General features: G+C 41.3%; 2 protein-coding genes across 7 annotated transcripts in view; both read left to right on the top strand.

The window, feature by feature from the left end:
* Positions 1-25,652, top strand: part of LOC135218361 (uncharacterized) — a 237,567-nt gene that overhangs the window by 44,597 nt on the left and 167,318 nt on the right. For all 6 annotated transcript variants that reach the window (XM_064254605.1, XM_064254606.1, XM_064254601.1 and 3 more), the window contains one exon: positions 23,297-24,732. In XM_064254605.1, coding sequence (XP_064110675.1) covers positions 23,389-24,732 — 1,344 coding nt within the window. In that variant the 5' untranslated portion in view covers positions 23,297-23,388. The remainder of the gene's footprint in view (positions 1-23,296; positions 24,733-25,652) is intronic.
* Positions 11,193-13,570, top strand: LOC135218072 (uncharacterized). Its single transcript, XM_064254215.1, has 2 exons — positions 11,193-11,221; positions 11,587-13,570. Exons 1-2 carry the CDS (start codon positions 11,193-11,195, stop codon positions 13,568-13,570), a joined length of 2,013 nt encoding a protein of 670 aa, XP_064110285.1.

Below are 25,652 nucleotides of genomic sequence, written 5' to 3'. Positions count from 1 at the left end.
TATCATTCAAGCTACAAATGTCCTTTGTAATATCTAATTCACTCTACCTTCCCAAATGATATATTTTCATATATTGTACCGAAGGGGAATTTTTTAGTTGATAATAATTTCGTCCCCCCATGGGATCGAACCACCGTCCAAGTGGACGGGGACGAAATCAGGACAGTCAGTGACGCTATCCAATCAGCCAACAGAGACGCTATAAGTTCATATCGATTCTGACCTTACAAATCACCCTCGAACTCGGTGCGTCACGACCATCACCGCAGGGTGATGGCTGCCCACGACTCGCTTCTCCTGCTAGTTCTGCTAGCAAGGCGAGCAAGAGTGTCCAATCCTCCTCACCTATTCCCTTTATTTCCTATGGCTACACTGGGAGTGGTGAGGTGAATAGGAGGGATTCTGCAGAGTTCTCTCTCTGCAGGATTCAACGTCAGGGGACTATGTTCCTGGAAGGATATTAGGGTTCCACTGGATGTACATCCACATTGTTGAGGAAGGATCTTCTGTCAATGACAGAGACCTCTCACTGTCTTGACATCTGGTGTTTAGATTCTTAGAATTCGAACACCTGGAAATTATGTTCTCTCTGGCTCTTTCTGTCCTTTGGACGGATTTCAGTTCACAGTCCCTTATGGGTCCTTGCGTTTTGGTAGCTTCGAATGCATATTCTGTAGAATTATACTCACATTCCAGTCTTAAATACTTGCATATAGGACTGTTTTATATGCCTGTTCCTCCTTCATTTCTACAGGAGTCAAGGAGGGGCCCCTCCCCAATGATCGTTTGTTGAAATTTTGGGGGTCTCGCCGAGCGCTTAAATTCTTTTGAATTTCCAGACTCTCCAAGTGTTTTGGTCTTCCATGATCTGCAAACACTCGGGCGAGATGAGAATTCCTGATAATTGTTGTTACAGTACTCAGGAATCTCGCTGAATGCTTGGTGTCATGGTTTTCTGTAGTTTCCAAACACACTGGCAAGACGGATATTCCTGATAATTGTTATTACAAAAATCAGGAGTCTCGCTAAGCATTTAAATTCCTTGGAATTTCTGTTGTTCACAGAGTGCTTTGGTTTTATGTGATTTCCAATCACTCAGGCAATGGGTATTCCCAATAATTATTCAAAAATTATTCAAATATTTGAGAGTATCGCCGAGTACCTGGATCTCTTGGTTTCGCTGGCGCTCGCCAAGTGCTCAGCTTTATCACGTTGCAGAGAAACATGGTGAGACAAGGCTCTTCTGATTATTGCGCTTGCTATCACGAGTGCTTGGATAACAAGAGAGCCTTTACCAGTACAGGTGAGTTTGCTCGGCAGTCTGGTTTGGAGTTATGCAGAGCTTGGTACTGCATGTAACACCTTCTAGGTGAATTGTCAAGTACCGTCCTCGTGTCTTGGACCTTAGGGTCTGAACATGTAGGACAGCAGACACAAAATCCCTCTTTATTCTTCTTCTTGGAGCTTCTGCCTTGAAGGAGAACAGTTAACTGGGAAGAAGTAATACCATAGTTCTTTGTTGACGATTAACACTCCTAATTATGTAGTGGTGATCTGCTCAGCTTGCTTGACTCTGTTCGGCTGCCAGCTCTACCGAGCCTAGTGCTCAGCTCTACTGAACGAACTCTCTGCTCTTGATAAGTGCCGTTTCTTTCCATGACATAGCACCCTCCCTTCCTGTGTTACAGCGAGTTTTCACGGGGTCATCGTCTTTCATCTTTGTCATTGGACGCCTCCTCACCTCCCTCTTCGAAGGCCTAGGAAGAGGAAGGTAGTTTCTCTGCCCACTAAGAAGTCTCTCCTTGAGACTTCTAAGGGTCTGCATCCTTTCCCTGGGAAGTAAGCAGTTGGCTATGTCTTTGGCTCACCTGCTCCTTCTGGAGCAGGAACCGGGACTCTATCTCCAAAATTTAGTGTCTCTTTTCCTGTCTTTGGTTCCAAGGGCGCTGCTCAAGAGTACATTTTCTAATTCGTAAGGTGTTCAATTATTCTTTGTTCACTTTGAATTGAAAGTGAATAACGGAAAACTTTGCCTGTTCCCCGTCCGACTACTTCTGTTTCCAGAGTAGATAGAAAAGTTCCTCCCTGATCCAACCCACAAGAAGCAGTTCTTCAGGCAGTGCAACCCCTGTGTTTTCATTACTGAAAGACTCTTCGCCTTCATTGCAAGCACCGACTTTCTTACTGAGCAGCAATGAAATAGCAGAATAACTTTTTCATTCCTCTGTTCAACAGCAGGGATCAGAGCCGTCTTTACTGGTTGGTTTCATCAGCTGGACTTTTTCTATGATCAGAATCATGAGGGTTCACTTCTCTCCGATTCAGCTGTGAAGTTGTAGGTCCACATTCACTTTAGTCATTCACCAAATAGTATTGTTTCTCCTTAGTTGAGATTCAACTACTGATGAGAAACTATTCTGTCTTGCCATCACAGTGACCTCAGTCTCTAGAAGGCATTTGATTCTTGTCTAATGTGCACATGCCTCGCGAGAATCATCATCTCATCTCTCAACATGGTTGGCAAAGAAGATAGACAATTTGCATGATTTGTTCTTAACCCTCTTACGCCGACTGGACGTATTTTACGTCTACATTTTTTGTCTCCCGTGTGCCGACTGGACGTACTTTACGTCGACTTACAAAAGTTTTTTTTAAAATTCGGGGAAAAATACTTATAGGCCTACCAGCCTAAAACTTTTGAATCACGCGCCTTGGGGGATGCTGGGAGTTCACGGATCAAGGTGTTGTTTTGTTTACAATCATTACGCAGGTGCGCAAGCGCGAATTTCTTTCTTGCCACACTAAAAAGTATCTGTGACACATCTTGGAAATTATTTCGTCACTTTGACATAATTTTTGTACCATTGTAAATTAGCCGTTACATGAAGTATTATATATGAAAATGTGTGCATTTTTATGTAGAATACAACAATAAAATACTCATGATTGTAGCTTTTATCAGTTTTGAGATATTCCCGAAATTTCAACCTTCGGTCAACTTTGACTCTACCGAAATGGTCGAAAAACGCAATTGTAAGCTAAAACTCTTATATTTAGTAATATTCAATCATTTACCTTAATTCAATCATTTACCTTAATTTGCAACTAATTGGAAGTCTCTAGCACAATATTTCAATTTATGGTGAATTTATGAAAAAACTTTTTCCTTACGTCCGCGTTGTAACTCTTCCGAAAAAATCATACATGCGATTGTGGTAATGTTTGCACCATTTTAAAATTAGCCGTTATATAAAGTTTTATATATGGAAATGTGCGCAATTTCATGCACAATACAACTAAAAACAACCCATGGTTGTAGCTTTTATCAGTTTTGAGATATTTTCATATAAATAACGATAATTGCCAAAATTTCAACCTTCGGTCAACTTTGACTCTACCGAAATGGTCGAAAAACGCAATTGTAAGCTAAAACGCTTATATTCTAGTAATATTCAAGCATTTACCTTCATTTTGCAATAAATTGGAAGTCTCTAGCACAATATTTCGATTTATGATGAATTTATGAAAAAAATAACATTTTCTTTACGTCCGCGCGGTAACTCTTCCGAAAAAATCATACGTGCGATTGTGGTAATGTTTGCACCATTTTAAATTAGCCGTTACATAAAGTTTTATATATGAAAATGTGCGAAATTTCTTTTAGAATACAACAAAAAATAATTGAAGGTTGTAGCTTTTCTCATTTTTGAAATATTTGCATATAAATTACGATAAATAGAAAAAAAACCACGTTCGGTCAAATTTGACTCTACCGAAATGGTAGAAAAACGCAATTGTAAGCTAAAACTCTTACAGTCTAGTAATATTCAGTCATTTATCTTCATCTTGAAACAAATTCGAAGTCTCTAGCAAAATATTTAGATTTATGGTGAATTAAAAAAAAAAAAATCTTTCCTTCCCTCCGCGCGCGGATTCTCCGCCACAAATCTCCGAAATGCGTACGTCCCATTCTCGGAATATTTGCTCCGTTTCATATTAGGCATTTCATAGAGTTTTATATATGAAAATGTGCGCAATTTCATGTAGAATAAAACGAAAAATATTTGAAGGTTGTAGCTTTTCTTATTTCCGAAATAATTGCATATAAAAAATATATACATATATAAAAAAATTCGACATTCGCTCAACTTTAACTCGTCAGATATGGTCGAAAACTGCAATTGTAAGCTAATACTCTTACAGTATAGTAATATTCAATCATTTGTCTTCATTTTGAAAGAAATTGGAAGTCTCTAGGACAATATTTAGATGTATGGTGAATTTTTGAAAAAAATATTTGTGTACGTCTGCGCGTTACGAATTCATGCATTATTTTGTGATAATATTTTCTCTGTGTTGCTTTTATCGTTTTACAATGTGTTTATACCAAAAAGATTGCAATTTAGTGTACATTACAACGGAAAAAAAAGTAACTTGTTACCTTTAACCGTTTTGCGCACAGCGCGATTTGAATACAATTATATATGAAATTTCGTTTTTGCGCTATCATATATCGCATTATTTTATATATGATAATGATAATTTTTTTCATTTCTGACAGTTGCATACTGAACTTCAGCCAATGACAAAAAAAGGAGCCAAAAGTGAACTCTTAATCTTGAAAACTAAGCGCGCTGTGATTTTTTGAAAAAAAAGATTTTTTCCGCTTCCGCGCTCACTCTGAAACACCTCCGGCACACGGGAGACAATTTTTTTTTACCGCTTCGGCGTAAGAGGGTTAACATCACCCTTCAAAAGGCAGATCTCATGTCATGAATGCGGCTTGGATGCACAATCATTCTGCATCTGTTGATGAGTCCGAATCCTTTATGATCTCCTGCACTTTGGCCTTTGCATTGGTTGATCCAGATTAGTCATTACGTACTTTGTCCTATTGGTGTGTTGCTGTACCTACAAAGGATCAACACCCTTCATTGAGTGTCAATACCTTTATCCACTGATGACTTCCAATGCAGAAGTGTCTAATGACATGTCTTCCTCAGAGTCTTATGAGATCACATGGAAGTCCTCTGCAGTTGGATACGTCCACTGTGCATTCTCAGAGAGCGAGCAGTGCCAGTGGCTTGGTTCTTTTCATCGCTCCGAAGAATATGTCGGACTGGAAGATGGATGCAGTCTCATTACATCCACTTTTATATCTTTCTTTCTTCGGGTCTGCCCACAGGTCCTTGGAGCCTCTTTTCCTTGGACTGGTGGTGGATCTTCACAAGTTGTGTTTGCTTATCCAGCTCCTTCAAGAAGACAAGTTGCATCTTGCCTATGGTGTGCGTTTGTAGAAGTAAGAAGGATGCAAGAGTGACTGGCCTCTCTACCGTCCCCTTGTCGTCCTTTTACTTCTCTTCCTTCAAGTTGAGGATAGAACTGGAACTTACACTTGCTGGTTGGGCGTTTGATATGGGAAGCTTGCACTTCAAGTTTCCTTTCTATTTTTCTTTTATCAGAATCACAGAAGCAATCTCTCTCCTTCCTCTAGCAAGGGGAGGAATGAGACTGGCAATAATGCAAACCCTTCCCAGAACTTTGTATTAGTGTCTCCGACTCTAAATATTCTTCCCCCCTTTTTGGATGAGTTACGATTCCTCACTCATTTCGAAAAGGCCCAAAATTCTCACTCTTGATCATGCAGCTCCTATACTTCAATCAGGTTGTCAGGCAGGACACTCCTCCTTGCTCTACGACTAGGAGGAATAGCCCAGGCGTGCTGAACTCCAGTCAGTTCTAGAGGCTCATTCACATTCCTCCCACCAATGAATGAGTCTTCCTAATGTAAAGGACTGAGAGTTTGTATATTGTGTAGGAACAAATCACAGTTTTTTAAGGTAAATTGTATTTTTCTTAACTATACAAGCCTGAGGTCCTTTACATTAATGCCCACCTTATGCCACCCCTCAATCTGAAACCTGAGCTGAAAGGCAAAGTGGAGTGAGTGTTCACATCCAGGCAGGTTGGACTACCCACCTACCAGACAGTAGTAACTGCCTAACCGCCATGTTCAAGAATTTAACGACTGTATTCCAGCCTACGTTGAAAGTAATTCCTAATGTAAAGGACCTCAGGTTTGTGTGATTAGGAAAAATTTATTGTACTTTGAGAATTTGTGATATTCATGAAAGCATGCAAGCACCACAGCCCATTGAAAAGGAAAATGACAGTGGCACCTGAACAGAAAATTGCCATAGGTCATTTGGTCCATGCATGGTCACAGGTAATTTTTGACTGGTCACTGGTGATTGTATGACAGGTCATGGGTAATCGTACAATAATCTCAAGACTTTGAAAAGTCTGACCATGACCAAATGTAGAAAAGATCAGCAGCAACCAGTTAAAGAGAATTAAAGATCTTCGTACGAAGATTGCACGATTACCGAAGACTTTGAAAACCACTAGCAACCACTTTTATCACAGGGAGGTTTTTGTGCAAGCTCAAAAAGCTCTATGACTGGAATTGGTCACACGACCTGAAAAGATTACTAGCGACTACCAAAGACCACCAGCGACTACCAGTGACAAGTTGTGCAACCTTTTAGTGATTACCAGGGACCAGAGGTTGCCAACTATTCTCTGGGGCTTAACCCTTAAACGCCGTGAGTGAGCGCCGAAGCGGAAAAAATGTTTTTTTTTTTTAAATCACAGCACACTTAGTTTTCAAGATTAAGAGTTCATTTTTGGCTCCTTTTTTGTCATTGCCTGAAGTTTAGTCTGCAACCATCAGAAATGAAAAAAAATATTGTTATCATATATAAATATTGGGAAATATGACAGAGCGAAAAAAATTTCATATATAATTGTATACAAATCGCGCGGTGAGCAAAACGGTTAAAGCTAAAGAGTTAATTTTTTTTTATTATACATTAAATTGCGATCATTTTGGTATATAACACATTGTAAAACGATCAAGGCCACACAGAAAATATTATCACAAAATGATGCATGAATTCGTAATGCGCGGGCATAAAAAAAAGATGTTTTCAAAAATTCACCATAAATCAAAATATTGTGCTAGAGACTTCCCGTTTGTTGCAAAATGAAGGTAATTGATTGAATATTACTAGATTGTAAGTGTTGTAGCTTACAATTGCAGTTTTCGACCATTTCGGACGAGTTGAAGTTGACCAAAGGACGAATTTTTTCTATTTATCGTTATTTATATGAAAATATTTCAAAACTGATAAAAGCTACAACCATGGGTTGTTTTTGGTTGTATTCTACATGAAATTGCACACATTTTCATATATAAAACTTTATGTAACGGCTAATTTAAAATGGTGCAAACATTACGACAATCGGACGAAAAAATTTATGATTTTTTTGGAAGAGTTACCGCGCGGACGTAAGGAAAGTTTATTTCATAAATTCACCTTAAATCAAAATAGTAATGTGTTAGAGACTTCCAATTTGATGCAAAACAAAGGTAAATGATTGAATATTACTAGAATGAAATAGTTTTGTACATGCAACTTCCCCGGCAGATATATACTTAGCTAATGTCTCTGACGTCCCGACAGAATTCAAAACTTGCGGCACACGCTACAGGTAGGTCAGGTGATCCCCCTCTCCCGCCGCTGGGTGGCGGGAATAGGAACCATTCCCATTTTCTAAATCAGATTTTCTCTGTCGCCGGTGCTGACAACATTGTTGTTGGTTCCTCCTGCATGGAATTCTTGCTTGCTTTGCTAAGGATTGTTTTTGGTGAAGTATTCATTCTTTGGCTTTGGTATACGCTGATTTGGACCATTTTTTTTATTGCTTAGGACTTTTTTCTTCATTATGTCGGTTGTTACGCCGAAAGCTTCGGTGGATCCTCACACTATTTGTGTTAAATGTAGGGGGAATGAATGCTCAGTTACCAACACTTGTGGTGAATGTTCAAGTTTGACTGAAACGCAATGGAAGAGTTTGACTGCGTATGTAAAGAAATTGGAGAAGGATAGAATTAGGAAGGCTTCAGCTAGAAGTTCAAGTAGGTCCTGCTCTATGGATCAGGACAGTATTTCTAATCCCAATGTAGTTTCTCCTACTTCTAACGTAGTCTCAGCTCCTTCCTCCCGCAGCGAACTCGTAGATTCGTCATCGGAGAAAGCTGCTGTGAAAGCGTCGATCCGTAATTTGCAAAGACAATTACGAGAGATGGAAGGTAAGAGTGAAGTGTTCAGTGAAGTGTGCAGTGTCCCCAGTGAAGTGGAGGGGGCGTCTGACTGACTCCGCATCGCTCCTAGGCCTAGACCTCTTTCAGACTCCCATGACCAAGGGAGGAGGAATGTCGACAGCCGCAAGGGGGATGTAGAGTATTCCCAACGGTCAGGCGTCCCTTCGGCAGTTCCTGTAGACTCGTCCCAGGCTGCCTTGGACCGCTATAGACAAAGCGTCCTTAGGAAGTGTTTTTCCGACTCGAATTCTTCCTCACCGAGATGCGAATGGAGCTCCGCTTCTAAGTCGCGCCCTCTGAAGAGAGCCTGGAAGCCTCCTGCAGGAGACGTGTTAGACTCCAGCCCAGAGCCTTTTCCGGAGTATTCTCCCGCTCAGAAGAAGAGAGCTATGAAGTCTCCTGATTCTTCGCCTGAAGGAATTCGCTCTTCGACTAAGAAGTTTTTAGTGGGCCTGCAAGAGCAGTTATCCACCTTAGTAGGCTCTCTTTCCAAGGGGCCTTCTCACAGGAAGGACTCCTCTCTTCCAGTCAAGAGCTCTGTTAAGAGACCTTCTTCGAGCCGGCGTTCGGTCTCTGGTAGGCTCCTCTCTCCAGTAAGGCGCTCTTCTCCAATGAAATCGTTTAACTACGCTTCTTCTCATCGTGAGTCTGCGACTCCGACCAGACGATCTTCTTCTACCCGCATTCGTCTAAGCGCCCCAGTAAGGGCTCAAGCCCCTCTCCTGGCAGGAGCCAGGATCGTCAATCCTTACGTAGGAGTAACGAACGTTTTTCTCCTTATAGGCGCTCTCAGAGGGATAGAGCCCTCTCTCCTTGCTATCTTAAGGAAGAGGATAGTCTCCGCTCCTCTCGTAGACGTAGAGAGAGTGATGAACAGTTCTCTCCCCCCAGACGTTCTCGGAGAGATTCTAGCGTCTCTCCTAGCAGGCGCCATCATGATACTAGACGTTTTTCTCCGCCCAGGCGAGTTACTCCTTCCAGGCGCCCACGGCAGGACACGAGCTCCTCTCCACGCAGGCGCCAAGAGCCTGAGAAGAGCCTGGCGGGTACGATGTGCCCTACTTCTGTTAGGCGCTCTTTAGGAGATCCAAGTTTTTCCTCGCACAAGAGTATTCGGAAAGGAATAAGCTCCTCTCCGGGCAGGAGCCAGGATGAGAGCAGGCGCTTTTTGATAGGCGCCAACGACGTGACGCTAGCGCCTCTCCCCGCAGGCGCCAAGAGCCTGGAAAGAGATTGTTACTGGATTCTTGCCTTACTCCTGGTAGATTCACCTACAAATACGCAAGCTCTTCCCCTTTAAGACAAGAGCCATTGAGAAGCGGCAGTCTTTCTTCTCCTGCTAGGCCCCTTCCTGTAGAAACTAGTTCTTCTGTGGATAGGATCGCTTCGGGAAGTGGACTCCCTTCTTCTTCTAAGCCTCCTTCAAAGGATAAGAGCCCCTCTCCTTCTAGGACACCTTCGCCGAAGAGAACTTCTTCCCCTAATGCTACCTTAGAAGAGTTTTCCGAGGATGAGGCGCCTAAAGATGCGGGCATCTCGGATTACAAGAGGCTGGCAGCCCTGCTTCTTCAAGAGTTCGGGGACTCGCTTCGCCCAGCGGATCCTCCTTCTCCAGGATCACTCCTTTCAAGTACTAAACTTTCGAAGTCGCCTTCATTCGTTAAAATGCGTCCTACGCTTTCTATGAAGAAAGCCATCAAGAGCTTAGAGAGCTGGCTCCTCTCTAAGAAAGAAGCGGGCAAGACTGTTTTTTCCTGCCCCCCTTCGAAGTTGGCAGGTAAGCCAGGTGTCTGGTATGACACAAAAGAACCGATGGGGTTGGGCCTTCCTTCTTCAGCGGATGCCGACTTTTCGGCGCTTGTGGATTCTTCGAGGAGACGCTCTCTTCTATCGGCTAAAGCTTCGTGGGGAATATGCGAAATGGACCATTTGCTTAAGGGTCTATTTCGCACACTTGAAGTTTTCAACTTTGTGGATTGGGCCCTGGGAGCCCTGGCTAAGAGAGCACAGGATCCAGACTTTGTATCTATGGAGGTTTTAATGAGTGTCCTTTCTTGTCTAGATAAAGCCTTGATGGATGGATCTACGGAAGTGGCTTCTCTTTTTGGATCTGGAGTCCTTAAAAAGAGATCGGTTTACAGTTCTTTTTTGGCGAAATCAGTATCTCCTCTACAAAGAGCCTCCTTGCTGTACTCGCCCCTGTCGAGTCACCTGTTTCCACAAGAGACCGTGAAGGACATATCGAGATCATTATCAGAGAAGGCAACACAAGATCTTCTTGCGCAGTCGGCGAAGAGACTGAAACCGGCAGTCCCTTTAACTAAAAGAGAGAAGCCTGCTTTTCAGCAGCCCTTTCGAGGGAGAACGACTTCTAGACCCTCTCTTAGGAGTAGGAGGCCGGTCAAGAGAGGAAGAGCGACACGCAAACCCTTCGCTAAACCACAATGAAACAGTAGTCCTCCAGGCTACAGTAGGAGCCAGACTTATGAAGTTTGCGAAAGTCTGGGCTCAGAGGGGGCGGACACCTGGTCCCTCTCTATCCTCAAGAGAGGATACCTTATCCCCTTCAGGGAGAAACCTCCCTTAACAACAACTCCAAGGGAGTTAACAGCAAGATACCGAGATCCTTTAAGAAGCCAGGCCCTGCTACAACTCGTAGAAGAAATGATGGACAAGGAGGCGATAGAAAGTGTTCAAGACCTTCAATCTCCGGGGTTTTACAACCGTCTTTTTCTTGTGCCAAAAGCCTCAGGCGGGTGGAGACCAGTCCTGGACGTAAGTGCCCTGAATCGCTTTGTCGTCAAGACGAAGTTCACGATGGAAACTACATCCTCCGTTCTTGCAGCTCTTCGTCCAGGGAATTGGATGGTGTCCCTGGACCTTCAGGATGCCTATTTCCATGTGCCTATCCATCCTTTGTCCAGGAGGTACCTAAGATTCATGGTACAGGGCAAAGTGTTTCAATTCAGAGCCCTATGCTTCGGTCTTGCCACGGCCCCTCAAGTGTTCACGGGTCTGATGAGGAATGTCGCTCATTGGCTACATATCGAAGGAGTAAGGATCTCGTTGTATCTCGACGATTGGCTGATCCGTGCCCAGTCAAAGGATCGCTGTCTGGAGGACTTGAATTTAACACTGGAACTAGCTCAGTCCCTTGGACTGTTGATAAACCTTGGGAAGTCCCAGATGAATTCCCAGCAAAGCATTGTCTATCTGGGGATTCTGATGGATTCTCGGGGTTTTCGGGCGTATCCATCAAAGGAACGACAGGAGAGATGTTTACAGAAAGTGAAGACATTCCTAGAGAAAGAACAATGTTCCGCGAGGGACTGGATGAGTCTTCTGGGGACCCTTTCCTCGTTGGAACAGTTCGTTTCTCTAGGGAGGCTACACTTAAGACCCCTACAATTCTTCCTCAGGGAGAATTGGGATCAGAAGCACCAAGACCTTTCGGACTCATTTCGGCTCTCAAAGAGAATAAAGGAGGACCTCAGTTGGTGGTTAGAGCCAAACAGACTCAACCAAGGACTCTCCCTGCAGTTGTCGAGCCCTCGCCTAGTGTTATTTACAGACGCCTCGGAACTAGGATGGGGAGCAACTCTAGGCTTGAGAGAAGTGTCAGGCACCTGGAGTGGGGAACAGGTGTCCTGGCATCAACAAGAAGGAACTAGCAGCAGTGCATCTAGCTCTCGTTCACTTCGAACCTCAAGTCTTGGGCTCCGTGTTGCAAGGAAACTCGGACAACACGACAGCTCTAGCCTACATCAGGAAGCAGGGAGGGACCCACTCATTCTCCCTTTTCGAGAAAGCAAGGGAGCTCCTTCTTTGGACCGAGGAACGGAAAATAACTCTCCTAACCAGATTTATCCAAGGGGAAAAGAACGTAAGAGCAGACCTTTTGAGCAGAAGGGATCAGGTCCTTCCCACGGAATGGACGCTGCATTCAGAAGTATGCAACAAGATCTGGAACCTCTAGGGGAGACCCAATATCGACCTCTTCGCAATGCATTGGAATGCGAGACTGGAGAAATACTGCTCACCAATATCAGATCCAAGGGCAGAGGCAGTAGACGGTCTCCTTCTAAATTGGGAGGGGATCGACGGGTACGCTTTTCCTCCTTTCAAGATCCTAGGAGAGGTAGTAAGAAAGTTCGTCTCTTCGGAGGGAGCAAAACTGACCCTCATCGCTCCATTCTGGCCAGCACAAGATTGGTTCACAGAGGTACTGGAATGGATGATAGATTTCCCGAGGTCCCTTCCACTGCGGAACGATCTTCTCAGACAGCCCCACTTCGACAGATACCACAAAAACCTCCCCGCTCTCGGTCTGACTGCCTTCAGACTGTCGAAGGACTCGTCAGAGCGAGGGGGTTTTCACGCAATGCTGCGAATGCTATTGCAAGAGCCAGAAGACCTTCAACTCTACGGGTGTATCAGTCAAAGTGGGAGGTGTTCCGAAGGTGGACCAGGGCCCAGAAAGTATCCTCTTCCAGTACCTCTGTGACGGAAATAGCTGACTTTCTCCTTTATTTGAGGGAGAAATGCAATCTAGCTGTTACCACAATAAAAGGATATAAGAGCATGCTGTCCTCTGTTTTCAGACATAGGGGCCTTAATATCTTGGAGAACAAGGATCTACACGACTTGATAAGGTCCTTCGAAACCTCGAAGTCCAAAACAATAAGACCACCTAGTTGGAACCTGGATGTGGTTCTTAAATACTTGATGTCCGAGAAGTTCGAACCTCCTCATACTTCCTCTTTCAGAGACTTGACTAGGAAGTCTCTATTTCTCTTTGCACTAGCTTCTGCTAAGAGAGTTAGTGAGCTTCAGGCTTTAGAAGGAACAGTGGGCTTTAAGGAAGACTCTGCGGTATGCTCTTTTAATCCTCTGTTCTTAGCGAAGAACGAAAACCCCTCTAAGCCATGGCCAAGGACTTTTGAAATTAAGGGACTGTCTTCTTTGGTAGGGAGAGACGTAGAAAGGACTTTGTGTCCAGTCAGGATACTCAAGTTCTACTTGGAAAGGAAGAAGCTACTTGGTGGAAATGTGGATAGTTTTTGGTGCTCGGTAAGAAATCCTAAGAGAGCGATTTCTAAGAATGCTCAAGCGTTTTTTATTAGAGACGTAATTAGAGAAGCTCATGCTTCCTGTGAAGAGGAACACTTTAGACTCCTAAGAGTCAAAGCTCATGAGGTCAGAGCCGTAGCTACCTCTTTAGCTTTCCACAGGAATATGTCTCTACAGGCGCTTGTTGAATCCACCTACTGGAGATGCAATTCAGTTTTTACATCTAGTTACTTAAGAGACGTGCGAGTCACTTATGATAAGTGCTTCTCCCTCAGACCGTACGTGTCTGCGGATTCGTTGCTGGGGCAAGGAGCTGAAACTAATCCTTTATAGTAGTTAGATTAGGAAATTTTTAATTTTTGGTGTTGTGTTTTATGGTCGATTGGAAGGGCATTTGGGAATGTGCCACTTTCAAATCGTAGTGTTAACAATAATAGTGTGGTCAGGTGGTCGGGATTGGTTTTTCGTGCTCCTTGTAGTTGTTTGGACCTAAGCTCTGTCATGTAAGAGGGTTAGTCCCCGTTGATATGATGAAGGTGAAGGCTCTGCCATGTAAGTGGGTCTTTCCCCATTGGTATGATCCGAGACAAGGCTCTGTCAAATAAGTGGGCTAGCCCCCATTGACAAGACCCAGAAGAACTGTCAGTAGCAGGTCTCATCCTTACTGAAGTTCTGGAGGCAAGCAGACTCATAGACAGTAATGATGAAGTCTTCTGCCCAATCAGGTAGGAACCAAGGTTTTTTATGTTACCTACAATAGATGTTGTTTCCCTGTTTTATATTTTTGTATTAGTGTTTAGCTATCTCTTACCCTCCACCAAGGGTGCCAATCAGCTAAGTATATATCTGCCGGGGAAGTTGCATGTACAAAAATGATATTGTTAAGATACAATAAAGTTTTGTACATACTTACCCGGCAGATATATACAATTAATGGCCCACCCAGCCTCCCCTCAGGAGATAGGTGGAAGAGAAAATCTGATTTAGAAAACGGGAATAGTTCCTATTCCCGCCACCCAGCGGCGGGAGAGGGTGATCACCTGACCTACCTGTAGCTTGTGCCACGAGTTTTGAATTCTGTCGGGACGTCAGAGACATTAGCTAAGTATATATCTGCCGGGTAAGTATGTACAAAACTTTATTGTATCTTAACAATATCATTTTTAGCTCACAATTGCGTTTTTTGACCATTTCGGTCGAGTCAAAGTTGCCCGGTTGAAATTTTGGCACTTATCGTTATTTATATGAAAATATTTCAAAACTGATAAAAGCTACAACCTTAAGTTGTTTATTGTTGTATTCTACATGAAATTGCGCACATTTTCATATATAAAACTTTATGTAACGGTCAATTTAAAATGGTGCAAACATTACGACAATCGGACAAAAAATTTCTGATTTTTTTCGGAAGAGTTACCGCTCGGACGTAAGGAAATTTTTGTTTTTTTTCATAAATTCACCATAAATCAAAATATTGTGCTAGAGGCTTCCAATTTGTTGCAAAATAAAGGTAAATGATTGAATGTTACTATAATGTAAGAGTTTTAGCTTACAATTGCGTTTTATTACCATTTCGGTCGAGTCAAAGTTGACCAAAGGTTGAAATTTTGGCACTTATCGTTATTTATATGAAAATATTTCAAAACTGATAAAAGCTACAACCATGGGTTGTTTATAGTTGTATTCTACATGAAATTGCGCATATTTTCATATATAAAACTTTATGTAACGGCCAATTTAAAATGATGCAAACATTACGACAATCGGGCGAAAAAATTTCTGATTTTTTTCGGAAGAGTTACCGCGCGGTCGTAAGCAAAAATTTTTTTTTTTCATAAATTCACTATAAATCGAAATATTGTGTTAGAGACTTCCAATTTGTTGCAAAATAAAGGTAAATGATTGAATATTACTATAATGTAAGAGTTTTAGCTTACAATTGCGTTTTTTGACCATTTCGGTTGAGTCAAAGTTGACCGAAGGTTGAAATTTTGGCACATCGTTATTTATATGAAAATATTTCAAAACTGATAAAAGCTACAACCATGGGTTGTTAATTGTTGTATTCTACATGAAATTGCACACATTTCCATATGTAAAACTTTATGTAACGGCTAATTTAAAATGGTGCAAACATAACGACAATCGGACGAAAAAATTTATGATTTTATCGGAAGAGTTACCGCGCGGACGTAAGGAAATAGTTTTTTTCATAAATTCACTATAAATCGAAATATTGTGCTAGAGACTTCCAATTTATTGCAAAATGAAGGTAAATGATTGAATATTACTAGAATATAAGAGTTTTAGCTTACAATTGCGTTTTTCGACCATTTCGGTAGAGTCAAAGTTGACCAAAGGTTGAAATTTTGGCACTTATCGTTATTTATATGAAAATATTTCAGAACTGATACAAGCTACAACCATAAGTTGTGTTTTGTTGTATTCTACATTAAATTGTGCATATTTTCATATATAATACTCCATGTAACGGCTAATTTAAAATGGTGCAAAAATTATGTCAAAGTGACAAAATAATTTCTGAGATGTGTCGCTGATGCTTTTTAGTGCGAGAAGAAAGAAATTCGCACTTGCGCGCCTGGGTAACGATTGTAAACAAAACAATGCCCTTGATCCATGAGCTCCCAGCATCCCCCAAGGTGTGTGATTCAAAAGTTTTCGCCTAGTAGGCCTATAACTATTTTTCCGCGAATTTAAAAAAAACTTTTTTTATATCGACGTTTAATTTTGCTTGACAGGCTAGATCGAGAGTCACATGGCCTGGAAGCAGAAGAATTGTTGACAACATATGCAGAAGTCGTGGAACTCATTCTTGGATGCAACAAACCACCTGAAGAGACTGCGGCTACCATTTCAAATTTTCCTTCAGATCTCAAGGCCCTTATGGGTCCCAAGAGAGAGACAAGCATTGTTGGGCTTACCATGTTCCAATCATGCTGACAGTTTCCTCAACCAAGTCAGTTCTCATGTCTTCAGGTGGGATAATTCTGTATGATCTGGTAGGTCATTTAAGATATAGTCCCTCCTACTCTTCTACAACATAGATGTTTTTATGCAACCCCCTATGTCGCATGGCAGTCAAGACAGGTTGATCCGGACTTGGTTTGTCTAGGCCCAGGTCTTTTTTTTTTTTTAGATCATATCAAGGCAGAGGGCACCTCCTTTACACATCAAGAGTTGGCCTCTATGGAATTGACAGTGTCTTTGGCGTTCCAGGTGGTTTCGTGGCTGCCTTTGGTCGATAACAATAGGCAAAATTTCTTCAGCTGCCATGGCTTTTAACACAGGAGTATGCTACCTTCCTTAGACTAGTGCAGCTGGTGGCAACACCATCTCATATCTGGCTCACCTAACAACAAATGTGTCGGTCATTTGGTTTTTGAAAAGAAGAGATGATGCCCTTTCTAAGATCTCTTGATTCGTTAGCCCTAATTATACCTTAGCACTGAGAAACGGAACCATTTTAGGGTCTCTGTACTTTTTCTTAAGGAACAGGTTGAGACGGCAGTTGAAAGATGTAGAGTGGACAACAATGACCCTCTGGTCCACCAAGCTCTGAATAAGTCTTCTGGCCCTTCATGCATCAATATCAACAGACATGACTAAGCCTTGTAGAGTTTGCCAGCCTTTTTCTACCCCTTCCAAGAAAACAATTCATTAGTGTTCCTTTCAGCCCCGTTCTTCCAAACCTGGGAGAGGAGGCAGGGTTAGAGGAGGAAAATGCTAGGGTGGGCTCCTCTCCCCACTTGCTGCCGTTTGTGTGGGTGTGTGCCTGGCGAGCCACTGGGTAACTTGGCAGCAGCATGGAGCGGAGACCTGGTTAGTAGATGTTCTGAAGGTGGGATATTCACTCCCCGTCAGGTTTCCTCCTCCTCCTCCAATTGTCTCGTCCATCTAAGAACTTACATTTAAGGCTTGCCAAAAGATCTTGTTCTCCAGAAAGAAGTGGAGAAAGTGATGGAAAAAGGAGCCTGGAGGTCAGGAAAGATCTATCCCCAGGTTCTACAGCTGGGTCTTTCTGGTGGTAAAAGCATCAAATGATTGGAGACCATTCATAGGCCTGTCTTCCCTAACCCTGAACCTTTTTGTCAGGAAGACTCGGTTCAAGATGGTAATGCCCCGCTCATTTCTAGCAACCATCAGCAAGTCTGACTTCATGTTGATGATAGACCTAAATGATGTACACTTCCAGATCCCAATCAACCAATCATCTCGCTAGTTCCTTTCCTTCGTTCTGGGAAAAACAATGTATCAATTCAAGGTGGTTTGCTTCAGCCTCTCTACTATCCCACAGGTGCTCATAAGTATTCACCCTAATTTCAATCCGGGTGCATTCACACGGACTATGCATCTTGAGATACCTTGATGACTGGCTGGTCTTAGCTAGTGCGTGGGTAATGTTGATCCAAGACAGACCATGTATGTACTATATTCTAATTTTGTCACAGCTTTGGAGTAAAGATAAATCTTACTCTTAGCCAAAGATCTCTTTACCTGGGCATGCTAATAGACAAGACAGCAGCGAGGATCTTTCCATTAGAGTCATGCAATCGACAAGTTCAAGATCATCATATAGGCAGTCCCTGGTTATTGATGGCCTCGGTTATTGGCAATCTGATTTTGTGGCGATTGTCTAGCACCAAAAATCGATGATTTTCGCAGCCAAAATGCACTGATTTCCAGTTATCAGAGCCAATACTTACCTAACAGAGGTACAATTAACTGGTTATTGGCGCCAGTAAGTGCTGAAAATTGCCAATTTTTGGTAATTGGCAATTTTTGCTTATCTTTAAGCCATAGGAACGGAACCCCTGCCGATAACTGGGGACTGCATGTATACAGTCCTTCCTTTCCAGACAAAAACAACCAGCATGTCTGGCAAGATTGTTCTAGGTCACCGGTCATCCCTGAAGAAGCCTGTTCCTTACAGATGTCTGTACCTCATCTCTTCAATGGAGATTGAAAGAGTTTTGGTCCCCATCAAAGGGTATTCCCTTCTTCTGAGCTATTCTCTCTAGATAGGACTTAATGGTGGCTGGACAACAGGAACCTGACCATAGGAGTGCTCCTTTACACTCCCCTTCTGAGTTCCTTCTGTTCTCAAAAGCCTCAAATGAGGGTTGGGAGCACACTTGGAAGACCTCTTGACCTCAGGTGTGTGGGATCAACAAGACACAGAACTTTACATCAATGTCCTGGAGCTAAAGGCAGTTTTCTTTGCCCTTCAAGAATTCCAGGAGAGGGTGACAGAGCACTCTGGGGTTCTGATGTATGGTAATCAATGGTGGTGGCATATGTCAACAAACAAGGGAGACTAGTCTCCCTTCAACTTCATGAATTGACAATACAAATACACCAGTGGGTGGTGACTCACTCAGTGGACCTTTCAGCGAGATACATTCCAGGCAAAATGAATGCGGTGGCAGACAAGCTGAGTTGTCAGGGTCAAGTGTTGGGGACAGGGTGGTCATTACACCTTGACGTAGTGGAAAGGTTGTTCCATCTTTGGAGAAGGCCAATGACAGACTTGTTTGTGACCAGATACAACAAAAAATTGGAGGCACTATTTTTTTTTTTTTTTTTTTAGGTCGTTTCAGATTTTTGGACTGTGGCAGGTGACACTGCAACACCCTTGGGACAGTCTGGATCTGTATGCCTTTCCTCCCTTTTTTCTGATTCATCAGGTAATCAACAGAGCCTTAGAATGACCCTGGTGGCTCCCTTCTGGCCACATGCTGAGTGGTTTCCTGATCTTTAGGCTATATTGACAGAGGAACTAGAGATTTGCCCTGGCACAACCTCCCTGAGAACCAGCCCGAGAAGAGTCTACTTAAGACTCAGAGGTCTGGAAAAACTAAGCCCTATTAATAATAGTAATAATAACTACACATCAAAAGGTTTCATCAGTCGGTAGGATCCCTATCTCTTTACAGTTGGAGACTATCCAGTATCTCCCATGAGCGAGGAGGTTTATCTTGCAGAGCAGCAACAGAGGTCTGCTGCCTCAGGAAATTTTCTTCAGCCATGTACCAAGGGAAATGGGCTGTCTATACTGTGATTGGTGTCGACAGGCTTTCTCTCCAGTTGGAACTTCTATTCAACAAGTAGCTGACTTCCACATTTTCATTTATAGGAAGAAGTTACTTTCTGTGTCAGCCATTAAGGGTTACAGGGCTGCTTTAGGGCAAGTTCTACATTTGAAAGGGTTTACCTTGTTCCTCATGGGAAATCTCCATGCTTCTTGACACTGGTCCTTAGCAGCCTCACCCGTTCACCAAATGAACCCCTATGAGGTTAATCAGTCAGAAATTTGACTCAGACAGTTTTCTTGCTAGCCTTAGCCTCATCAAAAAGAGTAGAACTCCATGCCATCACCTTAATGTTAAATACTAGAGGGCTTGGGGGTTGGTAGCCTCTTGAGTTCATCCTGAAATTCATAGCTAAAACTCAAAATCCCTTGATGCCCGTTGACAGAGTTGAGCTCTTCTGGATCCCCTCCCTGACAGACTATTGGTAACAATCCAGAGGAATTATTTTTATGTCCTGTTAGGATTCTGCAAAGCTATCTAAAAAGGACTTGACATCTCAGGCTTGAGTGTTGAAGACTTTTTGTTAGCACAGGCCATAATAAGAAGGAAATGTCTAAGAATAACATCTCCTTTTGGCTACGTGAAGTAATCAGAAGTCCATACAGTACTACTTCTTCAATTGCGGATGCCAGTACAATAGTACATGCAAGAGAAGGCTGGTCTGTGGGTTTGTAAAACGACCTTCACCTCCTCTTACATTCAGGATGTAGCCCATAGATCCTTGGACACTTGGACACTTTTTCTTGCGTCTGGTTGTGGCTGCTCAGCAAGTTGTGTAGCTCATCCAGTACCCCTAGCGGGACAGGTTGGATCTTGCCCAAGATGTTGGTTATAAAAGTGAGAGTGACTGGGATGACTGGCCGCCTTCCTTTCCTTTCTTCTCCTCTTCTGGCTAGGAACAGGTGAGTGAGCAACGATTCTATTTTCTGTTATGATTGTTCCTATACTATAATACAAATTCTAGAAATAGAAGGTAGTCCTACCTTCTCTCTTACAAGGGAAGAGAGGAATTAGCAATAGAACAAGGTTGATAGCTATCGTATATTTCTGTGTATAAGATGACCCTTAAATCCTAAAATTCATCCCTAAAAATTGGGGGTCGTCTTATACAGTGGTCCCCATGTATTTGCCGGGGATGCATACCAGACCCCCCGCGAATAGTCAGAATCCCCATAAAAATGCTTAGAACCTATTTTGTTAGTCAAAACTCAAGGAAACCCCACAAAAAATTTGTGCCTGGTTTTTTTAATAGTATTATCACAAAAAGTGCATTTTATGATGAAATTGATAAAAAAAACGGGAATTTGTGGATATTTCTCATAGAAAAATACAGCGAATAGGCGAATTTTCCACGAATAATGGAGGAAATGTTCCAGAATACGGGGGTCCAATGTACTACAATTGTAAAAATCAAACCTTTACTTCTAAGATGTGCATCGGTAGGCTAGCCTCGGCCTGGTGGTATAGCCTAACCTGAAGATTCGCATTGTGCAGTAAAGGTGATAAAACCATTTTTACCTTATATATTATTGGCATATCTTCATGAATAGCCTATTGAGTAATAATTCTAAATCAATGAAACACTTTTTTTGCGCTATCCCGCTGAGAAAATGTAAACATCAAGTTACAGTTGCTCAAACAGCAACCTTCATCTTTCGGTAACCATTCAGAAACTTCAGTGGTAGTGGCAACCTTCATCTTTCGGTAACCATTCAGAAACTTCAGTGGTAGTGTAATAGTAATGGTAATATGTAATAACATTTTGGATAACAACATTAATTTTTCATTAAAAGTTTCTCATACATATCAGAAGATTGATCACATTTGCCACCATCATAGGGATTCCAGTTTGGTTTTGGCGAGTCGACTCCGGCTTTGTCGTCGATATCATACACATCATCTTCGGTACCAACCATGGCATTTTTAAAATGATTTTATGACACTCAATTTTCATGTTCCCCATGCTTTTATAACAAAAATGTAGTGAACATCACATGAAGCAGTATGTAAAGCTGTTTGTAACTTTAGAACAATTCACTCTTATGAACGATAATTGTGTACGATAATTATCGTTCATTGTGGTATTTTTATTAGCAGTTGTTTGAGAATGGCAACGAAACAAACAACGGTTTCCCTTTTAGGCAACGTCTGTATGAAAAACATGATATAGAATCTGCTTTGTTAAACCCACCTTTGATAATTTACAAAAGGAATGTATCTCTGAATTAAGTTCCATTCGGCAACTAAAGACAGTGATGTTATCGGTAAAACGTGATCAGCTGATTATTTTAAGACTAAACAAAGCTAGAATGCAAATGACACATCATTGCTCTGTTCATATATTGTAATATGATATTATGTGCAATATAATTACAGTATTCTCAATACAACTATTATTCGACTTTTGCAAGTGGAAATCTATCAGTGTGTAACAACCTAACCAAGGCAATACTCTCTCTCTCTCTCTCTCTCTCTCTCTCTCTCTCTCTCTCTCTCTCTCTCTCTCTCTCTCTCTCTCTCTCTCTCTCTCTCTCTCTCTCTCTCTCTCTCTCTCTCATTTCATCGACTGTAATACTGATGATACTCCTCCATCCTCCAGTAAAAAATTCTGGTTTTTAGAATTCTGAATGAAGCGATTATTGTGAACGTCATTTACTATAAGTATCGAGCGTTTTTAAGAGCTCCATTAAAATTGCCGAGTTGTTAAACCCTGGCGATTCTCAATGGTGGCTTCTATAAGTAAAAATAAAATACATTTTTGTTCATCTCTCACGCAATGGAGATCTCAAGAAAGAATATAAGTAAATTAAAGCTTCATGTTATAGCTAAGGCTGAATAAAACTAATAACGGCTAGGTGGTTAAGTGATGTTTGGAACTATTAAGTAATATGTGCACGTTTTCAAGCAAACTTCTTTAGTTTACGATAAGAGGTATCTGAATTATGTCTCTTCTAACAAATAATGGCAATGAAGATATTGATAATATTCAAATCAGCCGATATTTTGAGAATGTAAACAATATCAAATGCAAATGATGTACATGACAATGTTCATCTGTAATACAGTAACGATATGATAATACGTAGTAATACATATACTGTAATTGGATACAACAAGCAAAACTTCCTTTATTTAAGTCATCATTATTATAAATGTAGTTGTATTGTTTAATTTTTGCAAATAATAAATTTTTTCCTAAAAACCTTTTGGTTTTGTAATTTGAAGGTTGTCCTATACTACAGATATGAGTTAAATTAATGAAAATTTGCCATGATTTTTTACCTCGTCTGATCTAAAGGTCGTCTTATACACAGAAATATACGGTACCTAGTTCTGTTATCTCTGACAATTACGTACGGGTTCTTTTCCTTGCTAGACACAGTGTAGACTGGTGTTCCCATTGGGTCAAAGCCTGGGTGTGTGGCTGTTGAGTAATCTTTCATTTAACAGATCAGAGGCATATGACCTTCCTATGCTCTAACAATTGACCAGGAAGTGAACCCAGGTGAGCAAAACCTCCAGTCGGTTCTAAAGCTTACTTTATCCTCCCACCAAAAGTAAGTCTTCCCTACGTAAACACCTTTGGTTTTGTACTGTATTTGAACAAATGACAAATTTTTAATCAATTTGTATTTTTCATAACTACAAGCCTGAGGTCTTTACATAAATGGCCCATCTCATGTCACCCCTCATACAATTACCTGGGTTGGAAGGTAACTGGTGTGTCATGATGCACTAAAGGGGGAAAAGAAGTCATACTCCACCAACTCTCTCCCTATTGGCTATCATGCAGCTACCACCAAACCTTGTTCTATTTTTAACTGGATCCGGCTAGCTTTCAGAGATTTTCTCCTACATGAAGACCTTAGGTTTGTAGTTATTGAAAATAAAAATTTATTCAAAATTTGTCATGGTTTTTGTGATTATTGTTCTATATTTACTTTTGCAGGACACGCAAAGAAGACATGTGCATAAAACAAAAGTGCAAAGTACTTACTTGGAAAAGTTTGTTACAACTACAGATTGGTTGTTAGCACTGTGATGAGTTTGCAGCAAAGAAAAGAGGCATCAGTCAAAAGGAGAAAGATGAACAACGAGGCCGAGTGTGAAGAAAGAGTGAAACCTCTGTCTTTGCTATGCATTAAGAGCACTGAGACATATTTGAAAGGGCTTATTTTAGTCTATGTTAATTCTAATTCATCTGAAACTTTTACAAATTATCTAAGAGATGTAATGCAGTCAATTCCTCCAAATTTTCATGCAGAATTCCTTGACAAGTTAGCTCCCTTTTTTGATTTCATAACTTGTTGGGAAGTCAGTCAGACTGTTCTCGATTTCATTGATGAGCTCGCCCTAATTCTTTTATCTCCATCAATTACACAGATTGATGTTGACAAGTTTAAATTTCCAACTAGAAACCCATCAAAATATCTTAAAGCCTTAGGTCTTGCTAAAAGCCTTAAAGCTTTTGTAAGTCAAAAGGAAAATGTGTGGAAGTACTCAATTAGTAAGTTTAGGCTGCTGTCATCAGCATTAATGAAAATGCCATTACTAATTCACTTAACATTACGACATCTTAAGATCTCTAGTAATGAAATCAACGTACTGTTAGAAGGTTTAGCAACAAACAGTCCCCACCTTTCTTATTTAGACTTAAAATACAGTGCTATCACCGACTTAGGTTTTGACACAAAAATGGTAGAAAAATTTGGTAGGAAATGTGACAATGTTGATTGCATTCCAGCATTGTTGAAAATGAAAAATCTACGTCACCTTAACATTAGTGAATCTTGGGTGTCTTATTGTGGTGTCAAAGCAATAGTGCAAAATATGCCCCTTGAGAGACTAGATGCCGTTATGGATGAGAACTATGATCTACAAGCTGTAGTGATTAAAAGTTTACTTGCGTCTAATTGGGACCCTCCATTATCATTAGCACGTAAAGCGTATTGCCTTGCTCAAGAGGAGCAGCATATTAGCTCAGTTTGCAAAGCCTGTCCATTGCTTGAACATGTAACTATTCAGCAGTGTTATAATGTGAACATTAATACATATTTTTCAGCACTAGCTGAGCTAAAGTTTTTGAAGAAAATTACCTTATGTGGTTTAGAATGGACATTGCATGGATCTCACATACCAATAGATGATGAGCCACAAGTGATTAGTTCATTGGTAACTGAAATTACACTTCAGGAACCCTCTTGTGTTGATGCACATTCTTTAGGAGTCCTGTCATTATGCTTTCCTCAAATCACTCACCTGTGGATAATAGGATCACAAGATGAAGTCAGTGATGTCCCATGGAGTAGAGGACGAGCATTCACCAAACTCACTCATTTACATTACCAAGGCTCACTGTATGTCGGTGAATTTGGAAGAATTGAGGTAAGGCCTGTACTGTATTCTGCTCTTTTGTAGTAGCAAAAATTTATAGATAACCTCCTTTATAGGGGCATCATTTTTCAAATGAATCTTACCTCTCAATTATGATAGCTATAAAGTTCTGTCCCAGTAGGAGGACAACAGATTATAAACAAAAATTGTACGTAGATCATCTAGGTACACCATGACAAAAATTGTACCTAGATCATCTAGGTATACCATGATAAAAATTGTGCCTAGATCATCTAGGTATATCATGAATTGACCCCTCCTCTTTGAGATGACCTGTGGTTCGTGGGTCTATTGTTCTTAGTTTTGTTTCTGTTGTTGCAGTAAGAGGGCTGGTGGAGAGTGATATTTAATTTGATTTTGTGTTGTTGTTAAACCAAAGATCCTTTTGGATTCCAGTTTGATATTGATTGGCCTTATTGATTATGTCTGTTAAGGAAGACATTGCTAAATCCTTTGGAGTTTGTAAGGTAAGTGGGTGTAACACCCGACTGTACTTGGCTTACAACGATCATGAACTTTACATTAAGCTCAGGAGCAAGGATTGTTTATTCGATGATCAGTCTAGTGAGTCTACATTAAGCTCAGGAGCAAAGATTATTTATTTGATGATCACTATGGTGAGTGTACATTAAGCTCAGGAGCAAGGATTGTTCATTTGATGACTGATGTGGTGAGTGTGTTAATTGGCCAGCTAGTGTCATAAATAATTATTTGAAATATAACAGTAGGTATAGGAAATGTCAGCAAACTAGCTCATGTAAAACTAGAATATGTAGTAAGCGATAGGAGTACAGTAGAAGAAATTCTAGTGTGCATGACCTGTCACAGATAGTTGCTCTCCTCCTCTTTCTCCTTTGTATAGCAATCCTTCTCCCTCAAGACATTCTTCTCCTTCTTGAGTTAAATCTCTC

Source organism: Macrobrachium nipponense, chromosome 9, assembly GCF_015104395.2.
Source record: "Macrobrachium nipponense isolate FS-2020 chromosome 9, ASM1510439v2, whole genome shotgun sequence".
NCBI classification, from domain to species: Eukaryota; Metazoa; Arthropoda; class Malacostraca; order Decapoda; family Palaemonidae; genus Macrobrachium; species Macrobrachium nipponense.
Note: the sequence above shows the minus strand (reverse complement) of the source record. Positions and strands in the feature narration are given on the sequence as shown.

Excerpts from the sequence above, each read along its gene's own strand:
- LOC135218072 (XM_064254215.1), top strand. The coding sequence starts at position 11,193 with ATGTCGCTCATTGGCTACATATCGAAGGA. Across the intron at positions 11,222-11,586 it reads ATTGGCTACATATCGAAGGA|GGAGAATTGGGATCAGAAGC; the intron begins GTAAGGATCTCG and ends ATTCTTCCTCAG.